The sequence below is a fragment of the Schistocerca cancellata genome, chromosome 2, assembly GCF_023864275.1.
Source record: "Schistocerca cancellata isolate TAMUIC-IGC-003103 chromosome 2, iqSchCanc2.1, whole genome shotgun sequence".
NCBI lineage: Eukaryota > Metazoa > Arthropoda > Insecta > Orthoptera > Acrididae > Schistocerca > Schistocerca cancellata.
This window is the reverse complement of record NC_064627.1, coordinates 215,103,472-215,123,809: the sequence shown is the minus strand read 5'-3', so window position 1 is coordinate 215,123,809 and position 20,338 is coordinate 215,103,472. Positions and strand designations below refer to the sequence as shown.

General features: G+C 40.0%; 1 protein-coding gene across 4 annotated transcripts in view; it reads left to right on the top strand.

Annotated features, from left to right (window-relative positions):
- LOC126161543 (dual 3',5'-cyclic-AMP and -GMP phosphodiesterase 11) overlaps positions 1-20,338 on the top strand; it is a 386,751-nt gene that overhangs the window by 305,916 nt on the left and 60,497 nt on the right. For all 4 annotated transcript variants that reach the window (XM_049917471.1, XM_049917470.1, XM_049917469.1 and 1 more), the window contains 4 exons: positions 10,724-10,831; positions 13,484-13,621; positions 14,787-14,897; positions 15,264-15,361. In XM_049917471.1, coding sequence (XP_049773428.1) covers positions 10,724-10,831; positions 13,484-13,621; positions 14,787-14,897; positions 15,264-15,361 — 455 coding nt within the window. The remainder of the gene's footprint in view (positions 1-10,723; positions 10,832-13,483; positions 13,622-14,786; positions 14,898-15,263; positions 15,362-20,338) is intronic.

The following is a 20,338-nucleotide window of genomic DNA, read 5'->3' as shown; positions in this document are numbered from 1 at the left end:
TGATAAAAAATAACTTTTAGGTTTGTAACATATCATTTATTATCTCTAGTTGAAATACACTTCCTTAGAATTCACTCGATACATCTGACCTGCATCACCCTTCATCATGGCTATATTTATGTGCTCATTACATCCCAAAATCTCTTCGGACATGAACTCACAGATGATCGCTGGTCCTACGGTTGGGTAGGGCTTTTTCCTCTATTTACGCAGCTTATACTGAGGACCTGATACCAGCGGTTGCGCCATGCGATGATCATCTTAAAACTCTACTGCTTTTCATTGCAATTTTCTAACGCTATTACCTTCTGTACAGAAGCTTGTTCACTGTAAACAGTTTCAGAGAGCAAATTTCTTCTCTACTGGCACTTTTAAATCTAATAGTGAATAGTAACGGTTGACCCTATCCTTGCGAACATCTGCCTGCTATATTAAGAGAACTTGCATTGTAAGAAGACTTCCGACCATTCTGCTGCCACCGCCTTACGTCTCGCGTAGGAATCGCGAGAATGAGATGAGCGAGAGAAATCAGAGTGCGTACAAGACTAAATAGACAGTATGTGTCCTTAAATAGACAGTAATTTCACATTCGCTCACTAGCAAAAGGCATGGAAAAACATGACTAAAAATGGGTACTAAGTATTTCCCGCGACGACTGTGGACTATATACTGGGTGTTACAGGACGATACCGACAGACTTCATGGTGCTGTAGGGGGTGTCTAGAAGAGCAAATAGAGGATTGGAACGTGTGTGTGGAAGCGTCATCGAACGACGCTACAGAGCGTCTAAATTATAGGTGTCGGCGCCTGCCTGCAGGCCACCCCTTCGGCAGCAAACGTGGCTTTATACGCTGATGGGCCGTAGGCGGAACGTCTCGCAATGTTGATTGTTATTCAGTGATCACAACTGACGCCACGATCGCCAATGGAGAAGATGGAGCTAGATGCTGCGTAGAAAGGCCTCGGTGTATGACAGTTTTGGGCACAGTTTTATTTTTTTCCTGTATGTCGAAAAATAATGAAGATTTTAGAGGATTTCAGGCGAAAAATAAACTGCAGATGGGAAGCCTTGTCCGAAACCATCATCCTCCGAGGAATCAGAGTGTAGTATTCATACGACATAAGTGCTGTCTACGGAGCTGCTAGCTCCATCTTCTCACTGGCGATCGTTGGAACCAGTCGCAATCGCTGGATAACAAATAACACTGCGAAACGCTCCGCCTACGGTCTGTCAGCGTTCTAAGTCAAGTTTGCTGCCGAAAGAGTGGCATAGCGCCAGACGCTGGTGCCTACAACTTCGACGCTCTATATGGTCGTTGACTGTCGTTTCCGTACACGAGTTCCTGTCATCGATTTCTTCCTCAAGATACCCTCTCCAACTACTCGAAGTCTGTCGCAACATTTCTGGAACACCCTGTATAAGATACTATAACTGTATGCAGATATCACGGTCTCTTGAGGTACTCGGAACCCACTTTAGTTCCTCACGATGTTTCATCATTACGAAAGACGTACTTGTAAGCTTTGTTTGCTTAGGTGTATTCAGTTCAATCGCAGTTTTCCTCTGTACCTTAAACTCGTGCTCTGTTTACTAGCAGACTGCAAAGACTTTTAGAAAGTCTAGGCACACAACGTCAACCTGGCTTCTCTAGAGCGAACAGAACGACTTTCGATTCACGTGATCAGCTTTTACAGAGTATGTGTTGATTCCTGCATGGACGTTTTTCAGTCTCCATTTCATGCGGAGTGGTAGCTGCGGCCAGCCAGCTGATGACGTGCAACCGCACGCAGCACCCCGTACCGAATGTGTTTATTTCCGGGCACTGCTGACGCGCGAAGTTCCGCAGATGAGCTGTTAGCACAGTTCGCCACTAATTACGGAAACAAAGCGCTCCCGGGACCCATGGGGCGCGCGAGCTGCTGTCGACCGACGAATATTTAGACGGACGCAATTGCATTTGGCAGGCCCGGGCCAGACCAGAACATTGGCGCTAACTGCGTTAGGGCCGGCACCACCGTGACGTCAGCGTCGAGTGCCGGCGATTTGGCTGCGGCGACTGTGGGTGCAGCTGCGGCTTGCTGCAGTTTCCGCTCTCTAACAGGTTGCTACGAATTCTAGCGCGGCCAACGACGTGATGCACATGTAATTCATTATGCCAGGCAAACAGTTGCACCTCCACTTACTCGAAGAGTGTCGGCTGTGCTCTTAACTGGCAGTATAACTTCTAACTTTTCCCTCTTTTCTTTTTTCTTCTGTTACCAGGATGATCTGATGGGACCCGCACCCACGATTTCCTTTCCTGTGCCAACTTCCTCATCTCATAGTAGCACTTACACCCTACGTTCTCAGTTTTGAACGAGACGCGTTCAATAAGTAATGCAACACATTTTTTGTTTCGGCCAATTTTGGTAGAAAAAACGTAGATTTTTTGTGGAACATCGTGGAATATTCCCTCTTCAGCCTCTGTAGTTTCATGAAGTTCTACAAAATGGTGTCTGTAATGGAGCTGCGTTCCAGCATCGCAGATATTCATAGGCGCTTGCACAATGTCTATGAAGACGTGATAGTGAACAAAACTACGCTGAGTCGTTGGACGAGGCTTTTGTCATAATCGGAAGAAGGTCTCGCAAACCTGTCCGATCTCCCGCGAGCCAGCCGGCTGCACGCAGCTGTCTCTCCTGCAGTGTTGGAACGTGTGGACACTCTCATTCGAGGTGACAGACGGATCACAAACACCTCGCTGCACAACTGGCCTCACACAAGTCTGCGCGTCCGAGAGGAGCTCACAAATCTTTATTGGACTGTTCTTCGTCATCCGTCCTATAGCTCGGATCTCGCGCCTTTCGACTTCCATCTGACTGCCTCAGAGTCCTTCGAGTCCTACGGTGGTGCACTTGACATGAGTAGTCACCATATTACCCAGTAATTCTGCTGTCAACATTACAACGGAAATAATTTATTTGTGCGACATACCCGCGAACAGTCTCATGCCTATGTTACCAGTAACCGACATATTACACGTTACAAAGCCACACCAACTTTGTAACGTACTGCAAATCGCTGTGGAAACGTATGCGTTGTGATCTATGCCAACGATCTGTCAACTTTCGCCCTAAAACTTCATTTTACAGAATAAACTGTACTGTGCATAAAAGTTCAAACTCTTCGTGAAACAAAGAAAATCAGAGTTCACTAGGCTGCCAGTGAAGACTTTGATAAATGCTCACAACTCAGTCGGAACAATGATCGTCTACTCTTGTTGCAAGGTTAATATGTAGTCATAACATTAATTGAATTCTGCATCAGTGCTTCGCAGGACGTGATAATAGGGACAAAAAAATAAAATTTTTTGTTGTATTCTGCAACAACTTTCGCCTACTCATCGATTGGTTTTCGGCCTATAAAGGCAATCATCCGGTTACAACGGTTTTCTAGAATTACAGATAAACCAACTTCGACAGAAGTATATTATATTGAGAGGTACAGAAGCTATATTTACAATTATGAAGTTGATGTTACGTATAGATTCATGTAGGAAACCTACTGCCATTTAAATATTGATTTTACACCTTTTGGATGGATAGACTTACCATTATTAACGACACCAATTTATATTATCTATCATTCAATGTTACAGTATTCAGTTCTTCAGTTGATAAAGCTTCACACTGTTAAATGATACATTTACTTTGCCTCTGTATCTTATAAATTTAGCATTGGACCTGTGTGAGTGGTAGTACACTTGTGAGGCGTTTGCTGTTTTCAGGTCTGATGATTAATTGTACAATGTGGTACAAGTAGACAGTTTTTTTCTAACTTGCTTGATTTAATATCCGCAAGTATCATTAAGAAACTAACACAGATCTATTCGGCCGTTCTCATTGTCTCATTTTGGACCCTGTGGAGCCAGCTATAAAATTTGGAGCCAGCTATAAAATTAATTAAAATAAAGGTTTTTTCACACCAGTGTGATTACAGCTGCTGCTCGGAAATACGGGCAACGAATGCGTACATCAACAGAAGGACGTGGTGGTATGTCAGCGTGCAGAACACGTTCCTCGCTGGTACGTCCTTCCATTTCAGTAATAGCTCTCGCGCTCAGTTTACACACCGGCTGACGTCTGCGATAACAGCTAAAACTAATTAAATGGTGGTTCCCGGGGGCATTTCGACCGATGGCGGACGTTAACTCGGATCTCGCACGACTTACGTCTGTGTTCTGTAGTTGACCTGCCAGCCTTATCCCAGCGCCGTCTATGGCTGGCGCAGACGTTCAAGAAGTCCACTGATAAGATATTTCGCGTTGCATTTAAATATTTTATTTTCAGGATAAATTTATCAACACTGCCATCTCCGCAGTGACGCACTAGATACGTTTATAATGTATTCTAATGAAATCAGGAGAAAAACTGTTCATGTGGCTAAAAAAAGCGTTCACATAGCAGTGTTACTCGATATGGAGATAGCTGGGGTGAATCTCTCCTCGGAAATACATTGCAATCGCCATTATTTATCCGTTACATGGAGGACTGGTGAGGATGCACTGTTACTAATCGCAAAGGTGTACATTAATTTCCTGATGAAATTCCGAACCCTTGCTCAATGCCTGTGATAGTCCTCAGGCGGATATGACGCTCGGGTACACACTTTCATGTCTTTCGTGAGATACACACTTTCATGTCTTTCGTGAGATATAAATTATTCACTGATTGCGGAATTCGCCTTCAACCATTACATTTCTTTGTTCATAGTTAGCATACGACACAGCTCAGACGCCGGCATCGCCCTTTCACTGCTATGCATACGTTACGGTTAGGCACCATGAAAAGTTAATCTCGACACATACAAAACGCCGGCTGCTCACATTTGCAAAAGGAATTACTTTTTTGGGTTATTAGTGCGCGACTATTTCTCGAACCTAAGCTGCGTCCTTACCATGTCATCGAAATCGACAGATTCCAGTCGCACTGGTCAGACAGTTTACTGTAGACTTGTTCTTGCCAACCCCCTGCACATAGTACGACGGAGCTGCTGTACATTCTCGCGGATGACGACGTGCATAAAAGTTGTGGGCAGTGGAAGGAACAAACGTCAACGTGTGTGGACTCAAATGGACCTTGTTTTGAACTCGAACACCACTGCTTGAACATATTTGGTAAATACAGACATTTGCGGAATCGTTCTTGTTTCTCGTCAGATCATGTACACAATATTTTTCCGACAGAGCCAAGACCACGTCGGAACTTCACCGACCACGGAAGTCAACTGCAGAGCGCGCCTAGCGATATGTGAGCTGGCAACACGCTCGGCGTCTCTGCTCCAAGGATTGCCTGGATGAAACTTACAGGGACGCCGCATCATTTGACTTCCGTTCCTGTCAGATTATCACCGGTGCTTTCGTGACATAATCGTTTCGAGTACACTGCTCGCAGGATTATGTTCCGTTCACTGCTATGTCTAAAGTTTGATTCAGTGGTTATCGTGTCTTGTCCACGGGGGAAATTAATTTCATTTATATAACTAAGCGGCTGTCCCGAAATATGGTACCAGTGTTGTAGGCTTCCAGGGGCAACAAAAACTTTTTTCAGTGTTTCGCGTAAGTATTGACAGAATCAAAAATTTAAAATGCTTCATAATCTACTCATTAAGAGGTATAATCTTCTGTTAAAATTTTAACACAGTAAGATAAGTATTACAGTTAGAAAGCATGTGTTCGTCCTGAGGCAATGTAACTTACAGTGTCCAAATACACGAACTTCATTCATTCAGTACTTGAGAATAAGAGCATAATTTCAAACCTTTCGTGAACTCTTCCTCGCTTTAGCTCATTAACTCATTTGTAAAATAATCAGACGTCTGATTTTTTGCACATTAGTTTGACTCTCCAGAGACTTGGGGGTTTACTGCTCGGAAACTAATTTGTGTTAAAAAGTGCAACACATTGAGTGCGGAACACTGTTCTGAGATGTCAGTAGTAGAAATACATATAATTTCCCTTATTATATCATGATCCATATTTCGCAGACGGGATGAGCACAAAAGCAAAAGTAGCCTGCGTCGCGTGCTCACAATCTCGTAACCCGCAGAAGAAGAAACCTACCGATCATAGTGACTCTAAGACTGTTTTAGATTGTGTCAATGGAGAAAGAGATTTATAATGTGGTCCACTCCTTCCCCTCCTCCTCCTTCTTATACGAATCATCGTGACGAAGCTACAATCTCTGTTTTTCCGTCTTTCCGAGGTAAATTTAGTTTTTAGATAAACCCCGTTTTCTGCGAAACACTGCTCTTATTTTTTATTATGATTTTTGCGCATTCATGTTTCGGCAACTGTGTGGTCTCTTTTTCATTTCTGTAAAATATTGTTCAAATTTTGTGTCGCTTTGTATTTTATGACTAATACAATTATAATTGGTTGTAAGACATTTCCAGGGATAGATGTGGACTCTGACCACAATCTATTGGTTATGAACTGTAGATTAAAACTGAAGAAACTGCAAAAGGGGGGCAATTTAAGGAGATGGGACCTGGATAAACTGACTAAACCAGAGGTTGTACAGAGTTTCAGGGAGAGCATAAGGGAACAATTGACAGGAATGGGGGAAAGAAGTACAGTAGAAGAAGAATGGGTAGCTTCGAGGAATGAAATAGTGAAGGCAGCAGAGGATCAAGTAGGTAAAAAGACGAGGGCTAGTAGAAATCCTTGGGTAACAGAAGAGATACTGAATTTACTTAATGAAAGGAGAAAATACAAACATGCAGTAAGTGAAGCAGGCAAAAAGGAATACAAACGTCTCAAAAATGAGATCGACAGAAAGTGCAAAATGGCTAAACAGGGATGGCTGGAGGACAAATGTAAGGATGTAGAGGCTTATCTCAAGAGGGGTAAGATAGATACTGCCTACAGGAAAATTAAAGAGACCTTTGGAGAAAAGAGAACAACTTGCATGAATATGAAGAGCTCAGATGGAAACCCAGTTCTAAGCAAAGAAGGGAAAGCAGAAAGGTGGAAGGAGTATATAGAGGGTCTATACAATGGCGATGTACTTGAGGACAATATTATGGTAATGGAAGAGGATGTATGTGAAGATGAAGTGGGAGATACGATATTGCATGAAGAGTTTGACAGAGCACTGAAAGACCTGAGTCGAAACATGGCCCCGGGAGTAGACAACATTCCATTAGAACTACTGATGGCCTTGGGAGAGCCAGTCCTGACAAAACTCTACCATCTGGTGAGCAAGATGTATGAGACAGGCGAAATACCCTCAGACTTCAAGAAGAATAGAATAATTCCAATCCCAAAGAAAGCAGGTGTTGACGGATGTGAAAGTTACCGAACTATCAGTTTAATAAGCCACAGCTGCAAAATACTAACGCGAATTCTTTTCAGACGAATGGAAAAACTGGTAGAAGCTGGCCTCGGGGAAGATCAGTTTGGATTTTTCTAGCATTTGTAGACTTAGAGAAAGCTTTTGACAATGTTGACTGGAATACTCTCTTTCAAATTCTGAAGGTGGTAGGGGTAAAAAACAGGGAGCGAAAGGCTATTTACAATTTGTACAGAAACCAGATGACAGTTATAAGAGTCGAGTGGCATGAAAGGGAAGCAGTGTTTGGGAAGGGAGTGAGACAGGGTTGAAGCCTCTCCCCGATGCTATTCAATCTGTATATTGAGGATGCAGTAAAGGAAACAAAAGAAAAGTTCGGAGTAGGTATTAAAATCCATGGAGAAGAAATAAAAACTTTGAGGTTCGACGATGACATTGTAATTCTGTCAGAGACAGCAAAGGACTTGGAAGAGCAGTTGAACGGAATGGACAGTATCTTGAAAGGAGGGTATAAGATGAACATCAACAAATGCAAAACGAGGATAATGAAATGTAGTCGAATTAAATGGGGTGATGCTGAGGAAGTTAGATTAGGAAATGAGACACTTAAAGTAGTAAAGGAGTTTTGCTATTTGGGGGGCAAAATAACTGATGATGGTCGAAGTAGAGAGGATATAAAATGTAGACTGGCAATGGCAAGGAAAGCGTTTATGAAGAAGAGAAATTTGTTAACATCGAGTATAGATTTAAGTGTCAGGAAGTCGTTTCTGAAAGTATTTGTATGGAGTGTAGCCATGTATGGAAGTGAAACATGGACGACAAATAGTTCTGACAAGAAGAGAATAGAACCTTTTGAATTGTGGTGTTATAGAAGAATACTGAAGATTAGATGGGTAGATCACATAACTAATGAGGAAGTATTGAATAGAATTGGGAAGAAGAGGAGCTTGTGGCACAACTTGACTAGAAGAAGGGATCGGTTGGTAGGACATGTTCTGAGGCATCAAGGGATCACCAATTTAGTATTGGAGGGCAGCGTGGAGGGTAAAAATCGTAGAGGGAGACTAAGAGATGAATATATTAAGCAGATTCGGAAAGATATAGGCTGCAGTAGGTACTGGGAGATGAAGAAACTTGCACAGGATAGAGTAGCATGGAGAGCTGCATCAAACCAGTCTCAGTACTGAAGACCACAACAACAACAACAACAACAACCATTAACATATGATCACGTTAAGTTGAAGTCATTGATACAGAGTGGTCTGTCGTCACCTATTTTGTGGTTTGACAGCACTTCATCCGCGAAGCATTCGAAAAACGACACACAATTGTCGAAACATTTCTTGCAGTTTCTGTGTTGACACGAAAGAGAGAAATACCTCAACGTTCACTCAGTTGCTGATTTTATTACCTGCTTGACGACTGCCAGTGCTATAAGAATTTATTTTATAACAGTTAACTCGCATGGGGCACTGTTCGCGTTTCTGGTACTGCGTTTAAGGTATTTTTACCCAAATTTTACGCATAACTGCTTGGCGCAAGTTGCATGTTTGCCCGCCATACTCCGCTGGATGGATAACGTGATGACCTGTCAACATGCAGGTCAACTAGCACTTGATAAAGGAAAAATAACAATAATTAATTTTTATACCGGAAAAGTTGTCATTTCATAAATTTTGTACGACTGTAGTATCTGCCCAAATGAAAGTAATTGCTATATAAACTGTTCTATCAGCAAACGTAAATGTAAGGTCTAGTTCGCGTAACTGGATTTCCAAACACAGCCGATTGTCATTGTTGAATTGTGCTAAGGAAGCTGTAAGACTGTTTTATTGTTATTTATTTCAGCCTTAGGGCATGATGCTGTGTCATTGCGGGTTTCTGCTTATTACCAAGTCATTGTCATTAAATGACCTGTTTAAAAAAAGAGGAGGTAGGGTAGCACAAAAAAGGCGTTTACACTGTTTGAACTTTAGTAGCTCAGGAGGTATTAGTGATAACGTGATCTAGATGTGATTATATGGTGCTCTCATGACTAGTGTATGGAGCCATCCGTTTGATTTCATTTAGATTATTTTAAGTTGCCGGAAACTAAACGTAAATATCAACATGGCTGGAAATTTGTCCGTGTGACGATGACGGGCAGAGTTTTGTGCTGCGCCACCGACATGTGCAACGACAACGAAATTACGCGACAAATTTCAGAGGGAAGGAAGTGTGCGTGATCTAAAAGTGCGCGTGGCAGGAGGAAATAAAGTAGCGGACGAAAGAGGGGTGGGCGCAGTGATAAAAGTTTTCACAAGATCCCCAGAGAAGTCTGTAGGGCAAGTGAATCTGGTGTAAGCAAATCAAGTGTTCACAGCATTTTAAAGCAAGCAAAGTGGAAACCCTACATTTCCAGGTTGCTTCACGCGATGAATGACGACGATCCGGATAGGTGAATGGTTTTTCGATAGTAAACCGTTAACTGATGTCGTTGTTCGGTCTGATGAGACGACGCTTAAATTGTATGTAACCCTCAGTCGCCATAACTGTGTGTAGTGGGTAAGAGATAATCCACATGTTACGGTAGAAAGAGCTGTTAGTCTTCCAGGTTTATTAGTGTGGTGTGGTATATCTCTCAGAGGACTCCTTTTTTTAAGAAACAGCGGTAGGTGTGAAGTACCTTACCATGTTGCAGGAACGAATTGGACCAGCAATTCACCAACTGTTCCAAGATGAAGATTTTATTTATTTATTTACTTTTTCTCTCAGCGAGATGGTGCACTATCGAGTTACCATCGTGACGTGCGGCAATTCGTGGATGAAACATTTGTTGAAAGGTGGATAGGCCGACGAAGAAGTGTTGAGTTTCCAGCCAGATCTTCCGATCTAACGCCGTTAGACTTCTTTCTGTCGAGAACTCTGAAGGGCACCGCCTACGCCACATATGCTGAATGAAATGAGAGAGGCGATTGTGAATGTCTGTGAATCCATTCCGGTGGCCACCATAAAACATGTGTATATCTGTTCTGCAGCGTTGCAGATGCTGTATTGCTGCCGATGGAGGGCCTTTGGAACATCTTCAGCAGTAAAACGTCATGTGAATATCTCTTTGACTTAAAAATTTACAATTCTGTTATTTTTGCTCGAGTTATTAAAGTTCAAACACTGTAAACCTCTTTGTGGGACACTATAATTGTGTATATAATTTTTTTCAAGAGTGTCAGTGGAGTTCTGGAGGCAGTATGCCTAACCTGTATAAGAAAGCGGTATTTAAAAGGTGAATATCGGCGAGCCGAACGGTATTACTGCAGTCATTGTATTTCATATTGCATTTAAATTAGAATCTCAGCATTCCGCTTTTTTATGGCCCACAGTGTATGTTCTTACTTGAGCTTTGCCTTTACAGGATGATCGTTTCAACCACGACATTGACGTACTGACGGGCTACAAGACGAGGACGTTGCTCTGCATGCCGATTAAGGACTTCACTGGCGATGTTATAGGAGTAGCGCAGGTGAGAAGGCGAATGCACTGCAGTTACACTAGAACTTTTTAAGTGATGGTAAGAGCATTATTTTATTTTACACTGGCTTTTGAATGTACAGAGCGTGCTTATATCAGCCTCAGCATCAAGTAGTTAATAAGAGTAATTAGCAGTTATATAAATTCGGTTCCCACAGAGTTATATCAACAGACCTGGCTTCTGTGCCACACTTTACTTCACTAACAAAGTATGTTTTGTTTACTCGAAGGAATGAGAAACTAGCGTCGCGTTTCCTTAACATAGTGCTCTTTTATTTTTTTTCTTCAGCAGCAAGTTGTTAATGTAGCTGAAGGCACAGAGAATCTGTATGTCTTTATTTAGAGTGAACGAAATAAAACATTTTGAACCTTGCTCATTCTGAGTACTTAATTTACGTACATTGTCACAGGGAACCATGAAATGGGCAACTTCTGTAACATCGCACAACATCACAAAGACTTTATATTTTTTTAAATCTTTCTTTTGAAAAATTATAGTGGGTCATACATATATATTTCATACCTTTACATCATATACAGGATGTCCCCTCTAAGAGTTGTCAGGTTATTTTGTTTGGTTTTTTGGGAGATATTTGGAATATCGTTTCTGCAATGTGTAATGGGCGTCTGACCAAGCAAATACTGACCATCACGACTTTCATGCGACACCCAGTTCAATGAAAAGCATCCTTTTACGAAAAAAAAAAATAGATTTTTAAACCAGAATTTTATTTGCCAGTTCAATAGAGCGGTCCAAAACTAGTGTAGCACCGTATTCGTTTTATCTATATAAATTAAAATGGGCAGAAAAATATGAAGATTAACAAGAACCAGTACTCCAACAGTGACTCATGTGCCACCCTGCCCCACACTTTGCAAACCTTGTGCAGCAGTGTTACTCAGTCCTTGGTGGTGTAAAGGTTATATGTCATTTTTTTACTGCCGCTGTTAATACACATTGCTAAAACAAGTATTGTACTAAACTAATTTGGGAGTGCACTATCGAATGAGCATGTAAAAATATAATTTTGTTTGTAACAGAACACAATTGATGCTTTCCATTGACTATGGATGTCGCATGAAATACGTGATGAGCAGTATTTGTTTGGGCTGACTCCAGCCACGCATTGCAAAAATGAAATTGCAAATATCTGCCAAAACACCAGAGAGAGTGTCACTGATGACTCTTGGGAGAGACACCCAATGTATCTATTGTCGTTCAGATACTACTCTTTCCTACATAATATGATTCATAATATGTAACTACACATAAGAAATATAATTAAATTACAACAACCACTTCTTAGATTCGCTACTTACAGTTCTGCGAATGGGTGCAGAAACTTTATCTTTCTGCCAAAAAAGATTTTATTTTTGGTTTGGAAATACTTTGATGGCTTTCTCTGAAAGTGTTTGGCTGCTTGTTATAACTTACAAACCATCACCATATGGACTTCCATTTATCAATGTAAATCATATTCTGTGTTTGTTATAGTTATATTCAGACCTTTCATTTAATTATGTATCTAACTGCATTTATTTCATTCAGTTTGTTGCTATATGAAAATATAATCAAGTTTTTACAACTACAAAGAATATATTGGAAATGTTTATGCTTCATGAGAAATTTGTGTATAGCTTAATCCCTGAACAGGCTTGATGACCCTTTTCTGTCCCAGCAATATTGTGCAAATATCTGATATGCAGCCACAAAATTTTTTTACAGAAACTAGGCGGGAAATATGTAATTTGACCCATACTAAACAGCTTTTAATATTTTGGCATGGCATGTGACAATGTTTGATAGAAACTGAAATAAACATCTACAAATTTTCCTACATAGGTATGTAATGAGTGCTATATGTAATATCAAGTGCAGGCACAGTGTAGACATCACAGAAAAAACGCAATTGGTAGTAAAAAATATTCCAGAGGTGAGAAACCAAGAGGGGCAAGAAATCTTGTGTGACATGTAATTGTAATTACTATCTTCTGAATTATGAAGAACCTGATCAAAAAGTTTAAAGTAGTTCATTGTATAGTACAAATATTGTCATGTGAGCAGTAAAAGACTTAGGGAACAATTTACAGATATGAGTGGTTTTGAACACATCCATCAGAAACACCTAGGGCAGACCAGATTGGGAATGTGATGTGCTGTCTGGTGAAAATTATCCTCAGACTGACTGAATGAAAGATAACTCAGAATAGGAAGAAAAAATGAGGGTGACAGTATGAAGAATCAAGTTTGTAGCCTCATAGCCTAGTGTGCTTGACACCTGCTACAAGATGGGGCTGAGGCACATTAACAAGAGAAATTCTTGAAAATAAATGGCATTTTTGTCAGTCTATCAAAAGACATAATTCTCATTCAGAAAATAATGTTAACTAATAAGATATTTATGAACTGGGATACTGAGGTCCCTTTTTATGATATGTGAAGTTTGTTCCCTAAATGAGAGGAAATATTCAAAAAAATAGTTCATAATCTGAAGTTATTTTGTTTCTGAGGATCAAATTGTGGGTTTCAACAAAAGATTGTGTTGAAACTAAATGTAAGTGAAATGTTTTTTTTTTTCTTTTGTGTATGTGTGTGTGTGTCTGTGTTTCTTATGTTATCATACTTTTCAATTGTGTATTTCAGGTTATAAACAAGCAAACAGATACCTGTTTTACAGCCAATGATGAAAAAGTTTTTGCAAGTTACCTCCAGTTCTGTGGAATTGGCCTGCGGAATGCTCAGCTTTATGAGAAGAGTCAGTTGGAGGTTAAGAGAAACCAGGTAAAATAATGTAGCTGCCTGTTAATACAGTAATTAAATCAAGTGTAATGAAGTAAAACTGTGATGATCAGTAGACAAAAAAATCATGATGTTAAGATGCTGAAATCCTATTTCTCATTTTAAGATTCAACTGTTCGTTCATTACATAATCGGAATAACAATGGCAACAGGATCATTAAATCATTAGTGGATTGCAGTAAAGTGTAGAAATTCATGTACTTTGCCTTCATAAATAAAATAATATCATCAACTTAATACAGTTATCCCTTGTAGTGTATTCTAATGAGGGTATTCTACCAATGCTAAAGAGGTGGAAGCAAGAAAGATTTGGTAATTGAAGGAAACTCTATGTCATAATTGTTCTCTACCAAGTTTTAATTTTCATTTAATGTGATTCCTGTGACAGTTTACAATTTCCTCTTCATGTCTGCATTAACAAACTTGACAACAAAATCCATGATTTTCCTGTTAGTTCTATTTCTTCATTTGGAAATTTTTATGAGATAATGCTTTCACTTATCTTAACCAGATAGCTCAGTAGCAGAAGTATCTGATTGGAGTCAAGAATGTCACATTGGGTAACTTAGAATTTGTGCACAACAGTGTTTTGGGTAGAAAGCAGAAGCTTGCAAAATAATAATGATCTCTCATGTGTTTTTCTCTCTTAAGTTTGCCTTACCTATCTTACTGTTGATTAAGTTTGCTAACCAATAGTGAGAGTACAGAATAAAATAGCATAATTACAAAACTTTCTCCCCCCACCTCCTTCCCTCCCTCCCCTCTTCCCTTGCTGTCAATCTGCCTTGAATTCTGAACAAAGGCTGTTTTAGTTTTCTCTCTGGTGAAATTGGTAAAAGTGAAGTTGTGACATGAAAATACATATCAGAAAGGGAGGTTGGAGGGGCAGAGGGGGGGGGGGAGGGGACAAAAAAGATTTTCTAAAGAAAAATCCTGTTGAGTAGGCTCCTTATCATTATCTTTCAATTTTCTTTTCATTTTTTATATTCACATTATATTAAAGATTACCTTGTTTAAATCAAATGTCGATAAGTATTGCTTCTAGTAGGTCATGTATAATTGAACATTTTTGCAAGTGGCAAGTTCAGTGTGATAGTCTTCCCTTTCACAAATTTCACGTAAGTCTTAATTAATTGTAATGTTTCAGGTATTATTAGACCTGGCACGAATGATCTTCGAAGAGCAGAGCACCATTGAACACATGGTGTTTCGTATCCTCACCCACACACAGTCCCTCATACAGTGTCAGAGGGTTCAGGTACGTTGAGCCATTTGTTTTCTTTTATCTATGTGTGTAACCAGTAACCTAAAATATGAAACTGACACAATAAGATCAGTTTTTGAGATACTTTTATACCAACAGAGAGGAAATGCATTTTAGTATATGTTTTTCAAGGTAAGCTTGTGTCAGCTTTATCAGCAGTGATAACAGGGTGTTGCTCAGCCTAAAATATAAGTTTTGAGGTAAAGATTTAAGACAACTCATTATATGATAATATCTTTAAAGAACTTGTTTTTCCTGATGCTATAATGGTTTATAACTAATTCAGCCTTCATAAACAAAATTTTATAGTTCTAACGAGAGAAATTTTTCATTGATATGTGCATATTTTAATAATTTCAGGTGTTGCTAGTTCATAGAGCATCGAAAGGAAGTTTTTCAAGAGTATTTGATTTTGAAGCAAATGACTTAAATGGAGAGGATAATGATTCAAGAACAAGGTAAGCACAATTTTGATAGTGAATACTTTACTAGTGGTTTATGGATAATAAGAGCTGTAGTGGTAAGTACATATTCTCATCTTCTTGACAAAGCAATGAATGTGCATTATGCTAGCTGCAAGCTACAGGCAACTAATGTTTCAGAGTCCTGAAAATCAACTATGGTTGCTTAAGAAATCAGTTTGTCTCTGAATTATTGTTAGCTAAACACCACCCCTCCCTCCCCCGTTTTTTGCCAGAGGTCATCCATTTCTTTTTACAGTACCATCACTAAAGCACTCCACAAACTCTGTCTTGTAAAACAGTGAAAGAGATTTCTTTCTTTTGTAGTGGAGTACACTAACACTGTGCTTTGGAATTTTGGGGATGCCTTTCTGATCACTTTTTGAAGTATAGAAAATCATTGTACAGCATAGTGCAGATTATGAAAGGATGAGGATTCTTCCTGCAGCTTTGAATTATCTGTGCTATCCTTCATGGTAGTTTGTTAGCATATACTTAATATTCTTCTCTATATTGAAACGAATAGTCACATTCCATTTCTGTGTTACGTGTTTCAAAGAATGCTTGATCAGTTACTGTAACTTTAAATGGTTCACACACAGTGTAATACACAAATGGAGTGTTCTTCTGCTGATTCCCACATCAATCTGACATTATCCTCATGTGTAGATAAAATTTACAATTATAATACTTGGGTAATTTTGTGCAAGCCTTTTCTGTCTTATACCTCTTTCAAGCCAGATCGCTTCTTTGCAAAGGTTTGTCACAATGCTCTTGCTTAAACAGTGTCTTTTTCTCATTCAGCAAATTAAATGAAGTACATTTGTGACACTGATCTTTCTTCAGCCTAAAGAATCCAAAATTGTACTTCTGGAATAGTTACAGGTATTTTTTTGGAAGAGGTACTGGCTTGCAATTTATTTCTTCAAATTCGAGTTTATAGTCATCGTACATTAATATAATATTCTGGCTCAAATAAAGGTATCTTGTTGAAGACTACTGCCCACGATAGTGCAACTCAACAGATATGCCACCTTATACAACAATCAACACTCACTGACAAGTTTATGTGATCTTTTTATTTATTTTTAATATACACTGCTTGACAAAAATGTGAAACACAAAGAAGACATAGTCAGATGTCAATGTAATTTTATACACGTTGTCAGTGGTTACATAAATGATTAGAGCTGCAATTCTGTGTGACAGGTAGAATGGCCACCAGAGTGCTTTCTGGTGTTAAGTGTTTAATGCTATTACTAAGCTTGTTATGGTGTATGATGGTTGGAGCAGCAGCACATACTGAGTGATCACTATGAAGGACACGTACTCTTGTGAGGCAGTGTTATCAGCACCTGACAGAGTTTGAAAGGAGTGTCATTGCGGGTCTCCATTTGGCTGGTTGGTTGAATTCTGCAATATTCAGATCTGTGGGACATTCATTTGTGACCTTGTCCCTGTGTTAGACTGCATGGAAACGTGGTGCCGGGCACACTCATTTCAAGGGTCTGGACAATCATATCTGTCCCACATCTATTCCTGCCAGTCTAGAACAAGTAATGGACTCGCTGCTTCAGTCTGTGCAACCACTCACTATTTTTCGGAGCCAAGCAGCAGCCACACTATTGAATTACCATCCTGTGCATAGGTTGCCGTTACCATCACTGTCACCAGGAAGCATGTACTGCTGACATATCGTGTCATTGTGTTCAACGATGAACCGTAGTTCTGCAATAGACCCAGGTGACCATCATCAGCGATATGGCAGTGACCTGGGGACAGGTTCCATTCTTCCAATCTGTTGAAGAAGTGCAGCAGTCCTCCTGGTGTCATGGTGTGGGGAGTCATCAGGATGACTTTGAGGGGTTTCTGAGTCATGGACATCCTGTGTCTTTGTGTATTAGAATTCATTTGACAGTACCTTTGTGCTGTTATTCAAAGTACGAGTAGAATGCTCATCCACACATGACAAATGTCTCTATAAATTGTCTGTATTATGTTAAGATAATTATATGGCCAGCAAGGGGTGCAAATCCGTCTCTGAAAGAATATGTGTGGGACCAGCTCAGATGTCAACACTGTGCCACTGCCAGTATCCAGGATATTAAGTAGCAGTTACAACAGTTGTTGTACAGCTTGCCTTAGGGAAGGCTGTTGTTGTTGTTGTTGTTGTTGTTGTTGTGGTTGTGGTCTTCAGTCCTGAGACTGGTTTGTTGCAGCTCTTCATGCTACCCTATCCTCTGCAGTCTTCTTCATCTCCCAGTACTTACTGCAACCCACATCCTTCTGAATCTGCTTAGTATAGTCATCTCTTGGTCTCCCTCTATGATTTTTACCCTCCACGCTGCCCTCCAATGCTAAATTTGTGATCCCTTGATGCCTCAGAACATGTCCTACTAAGCGGTCCCTTCTTTTTGTCAAGTTGTGCCACATACTCCTCTTCTCCCCAATTCTATTCAATACTTCATCATTTGTTACGTGATCTACCCATCTAATCTTCAGTATTCTTCTGTAGAACCACATTTCGAAAGCTTCTATTCTCTTCTTGTCCAAACTATTTATCGTCCACGTTTCACTTCCATACATGCCTACACTCCATACAAATACTTTCAGAAACGACTTCCTGACATTTAAATCTATATTCGATGTTAACAAATTTCTCTTCTTCAGAAACGCTTTCCTTGCCATTGCCAGTCTACATTTTATATCCTCTCTACTTCGACCATCATCAGTTATTTTGCTCCCCAAATAGCTAAACTCCTTTACTACTTTAAGTGTCTCATTTCCTAATCTAATTCCCTCAGCATCACCTGACTTAATTCGACTACATTTCATTATCCTCGTTTTGCTTTTGTTGATGTTCATCTTATATCCTCCTTTCAAGACACTACCCATTCCGTTCGACTGCTCTTCCAAGTCCTTTGCTGTCTCTGATAGAATTACAATGTCATCGGCGAACCTCAAAGTTTTTATTTCTTCTCCATGGATTTTTATACCTACTCCGAACTTCTCTTTTGTTTCCTTTATTGCTTGCTCAATATACAGATTGAATAACATCGAGGAGAGGCTACAACGCTGTCTCACTCCCTTCCCAACCACTGCTACCCTTTCATGCCCCTCGACTCTTATAACTGCCATCTGGTTTCTGTACAAATTGTAAATAGCCTTTCGCTCCCTGTATTTTACCCCTGCCAGCTTTAGAATTTGAAAGAGAGCATTCCAGTCAACATTGTCAAAAGCTTTCTCTAAGTCTACAAATGCTAGAAACGTAGGTTTGCCTTTCCTTAATCTTTCTTCTAAGATGAGTCGTAAGGTCAGTATTGCCTCACGTGTTCCAATATTTCTACGGAATCCAAACTGAGCTTCCCCGAGGTCGGCTTCTACTAGTTTTTCCATTCGTCTGAAAAGAATTCGCTTTAGTATTTTGCAGCTGTGGCTTATTAAACTGATAGTTCGGTAATTTTCACATCCGTCAACACCTGCTTTCTTTGGGATTGGAATTATTCTATTCTTCTTGAAGTCTGAGGGTATTTCACCTGTCTCATACATCTTGCTCACCAGATGGTAGAGTTTTGTCATGACTGGCTCTCCCAAGGCCATCAGTAGTTCTAATGGAATGTTGTCTACTCCCGGGGCCATGTTTCGACTCAGGTCTTTCAGTGCTCTGTCAAACTCTTTATGCAATATCGTAACTCCCGTTTCATCTTCACATACATCCTCTTCCATTTCCATAATATTGTCCTCAAGTACATCGCCCTTGTATAGACCCTCTATATACTCCTTCCACCTTTCTGCTTTCCCTTCTTTGCTTAGAACTGGGTTTCCATCTGAGCTCTTGATATTCATACAAGTTGTTCTCTTTTCTCCAAAGGTCTCTTTAATTTTCCTGTAGGCAGTATCTATCTTACCCCTAGTGAGATAAGCCTCTACATCCTTACATTTGCCCTCTAGCCATCCCTGCTTAGCCATTTTGCACTTCCTGTCAATCTCATTTTTGAGACTTCTGTATTCCTTTTTGCCTGCTTCATTTACTGCATTTTTATATTTTCTCCTTTCATCAATTAAATTCAATATTTCTTCTGTTACCCAAGGATTTCTACTAGTCCTCGTCTTTTTACCCACTTGATCCTCTGCTGCCTTCACTACTTCATTCCTTAGAGCTACCCATTCTTCTTCTACTGTACTTCTTTCCACCATTCCTGTCAATTGTTCCCTTATGCTCTCCCTGAAACTCTGTACAACCTCTGGTTCTTTCAGTTTATCCAGGTCCCATCTCCTTAAATTCCCACCTTTTTGCAGTTTCTTCAGTTTTAATCTACAGTTCATAACCAATAGATTGTGGTCAGTGTCCACATCCGCCCCTGGAAATGTCTTACAATTTAAAACCTGGTTCCTAAATCTCTATCTTACCATTATATAATCTATCTGATACCTTGTAGTATCTCCAGGATTCTTCCATGTATACAACCTTCTTTCATGATTCTTGAACCAAGTGTTAGCTATGATTAGGTTATGCTCTGTGCAAAACTCTACCAGGCGGCTTCCTCTTTCATTTCTTAGCCCCAATCCATATTCACCTACTATGTTTCCTTCTCTCCCTTTTACTACTCTTGAATTCCAGTCACCCATGACTATTAAATTTTTGTCTTCCTTCACTACCTGAATAATTTCTTTTATCTCATCATACATTTCTTCAATTTCTTCATCATCTGCAGAGCTAGTTGGCATATATACTTGTACTACTGTAGTAGGGGTGGGCTTCGTGTCTATCTTGGCCACAATAATGCGTTCACTATGCTGTTTGTAGTAGCTTACCCGCACTCCTATTTTTTTATTCATTATTAAACCTACTCCTGCATTACCCCTATTTGATTTTGTATTTATAACCTTGTATTCACCTGACCAAAAGTTTTGTTCCTCCTGCCACCGAACTTCACTAATTCCCACTATATCTAACTTTAACCTATCCATTTC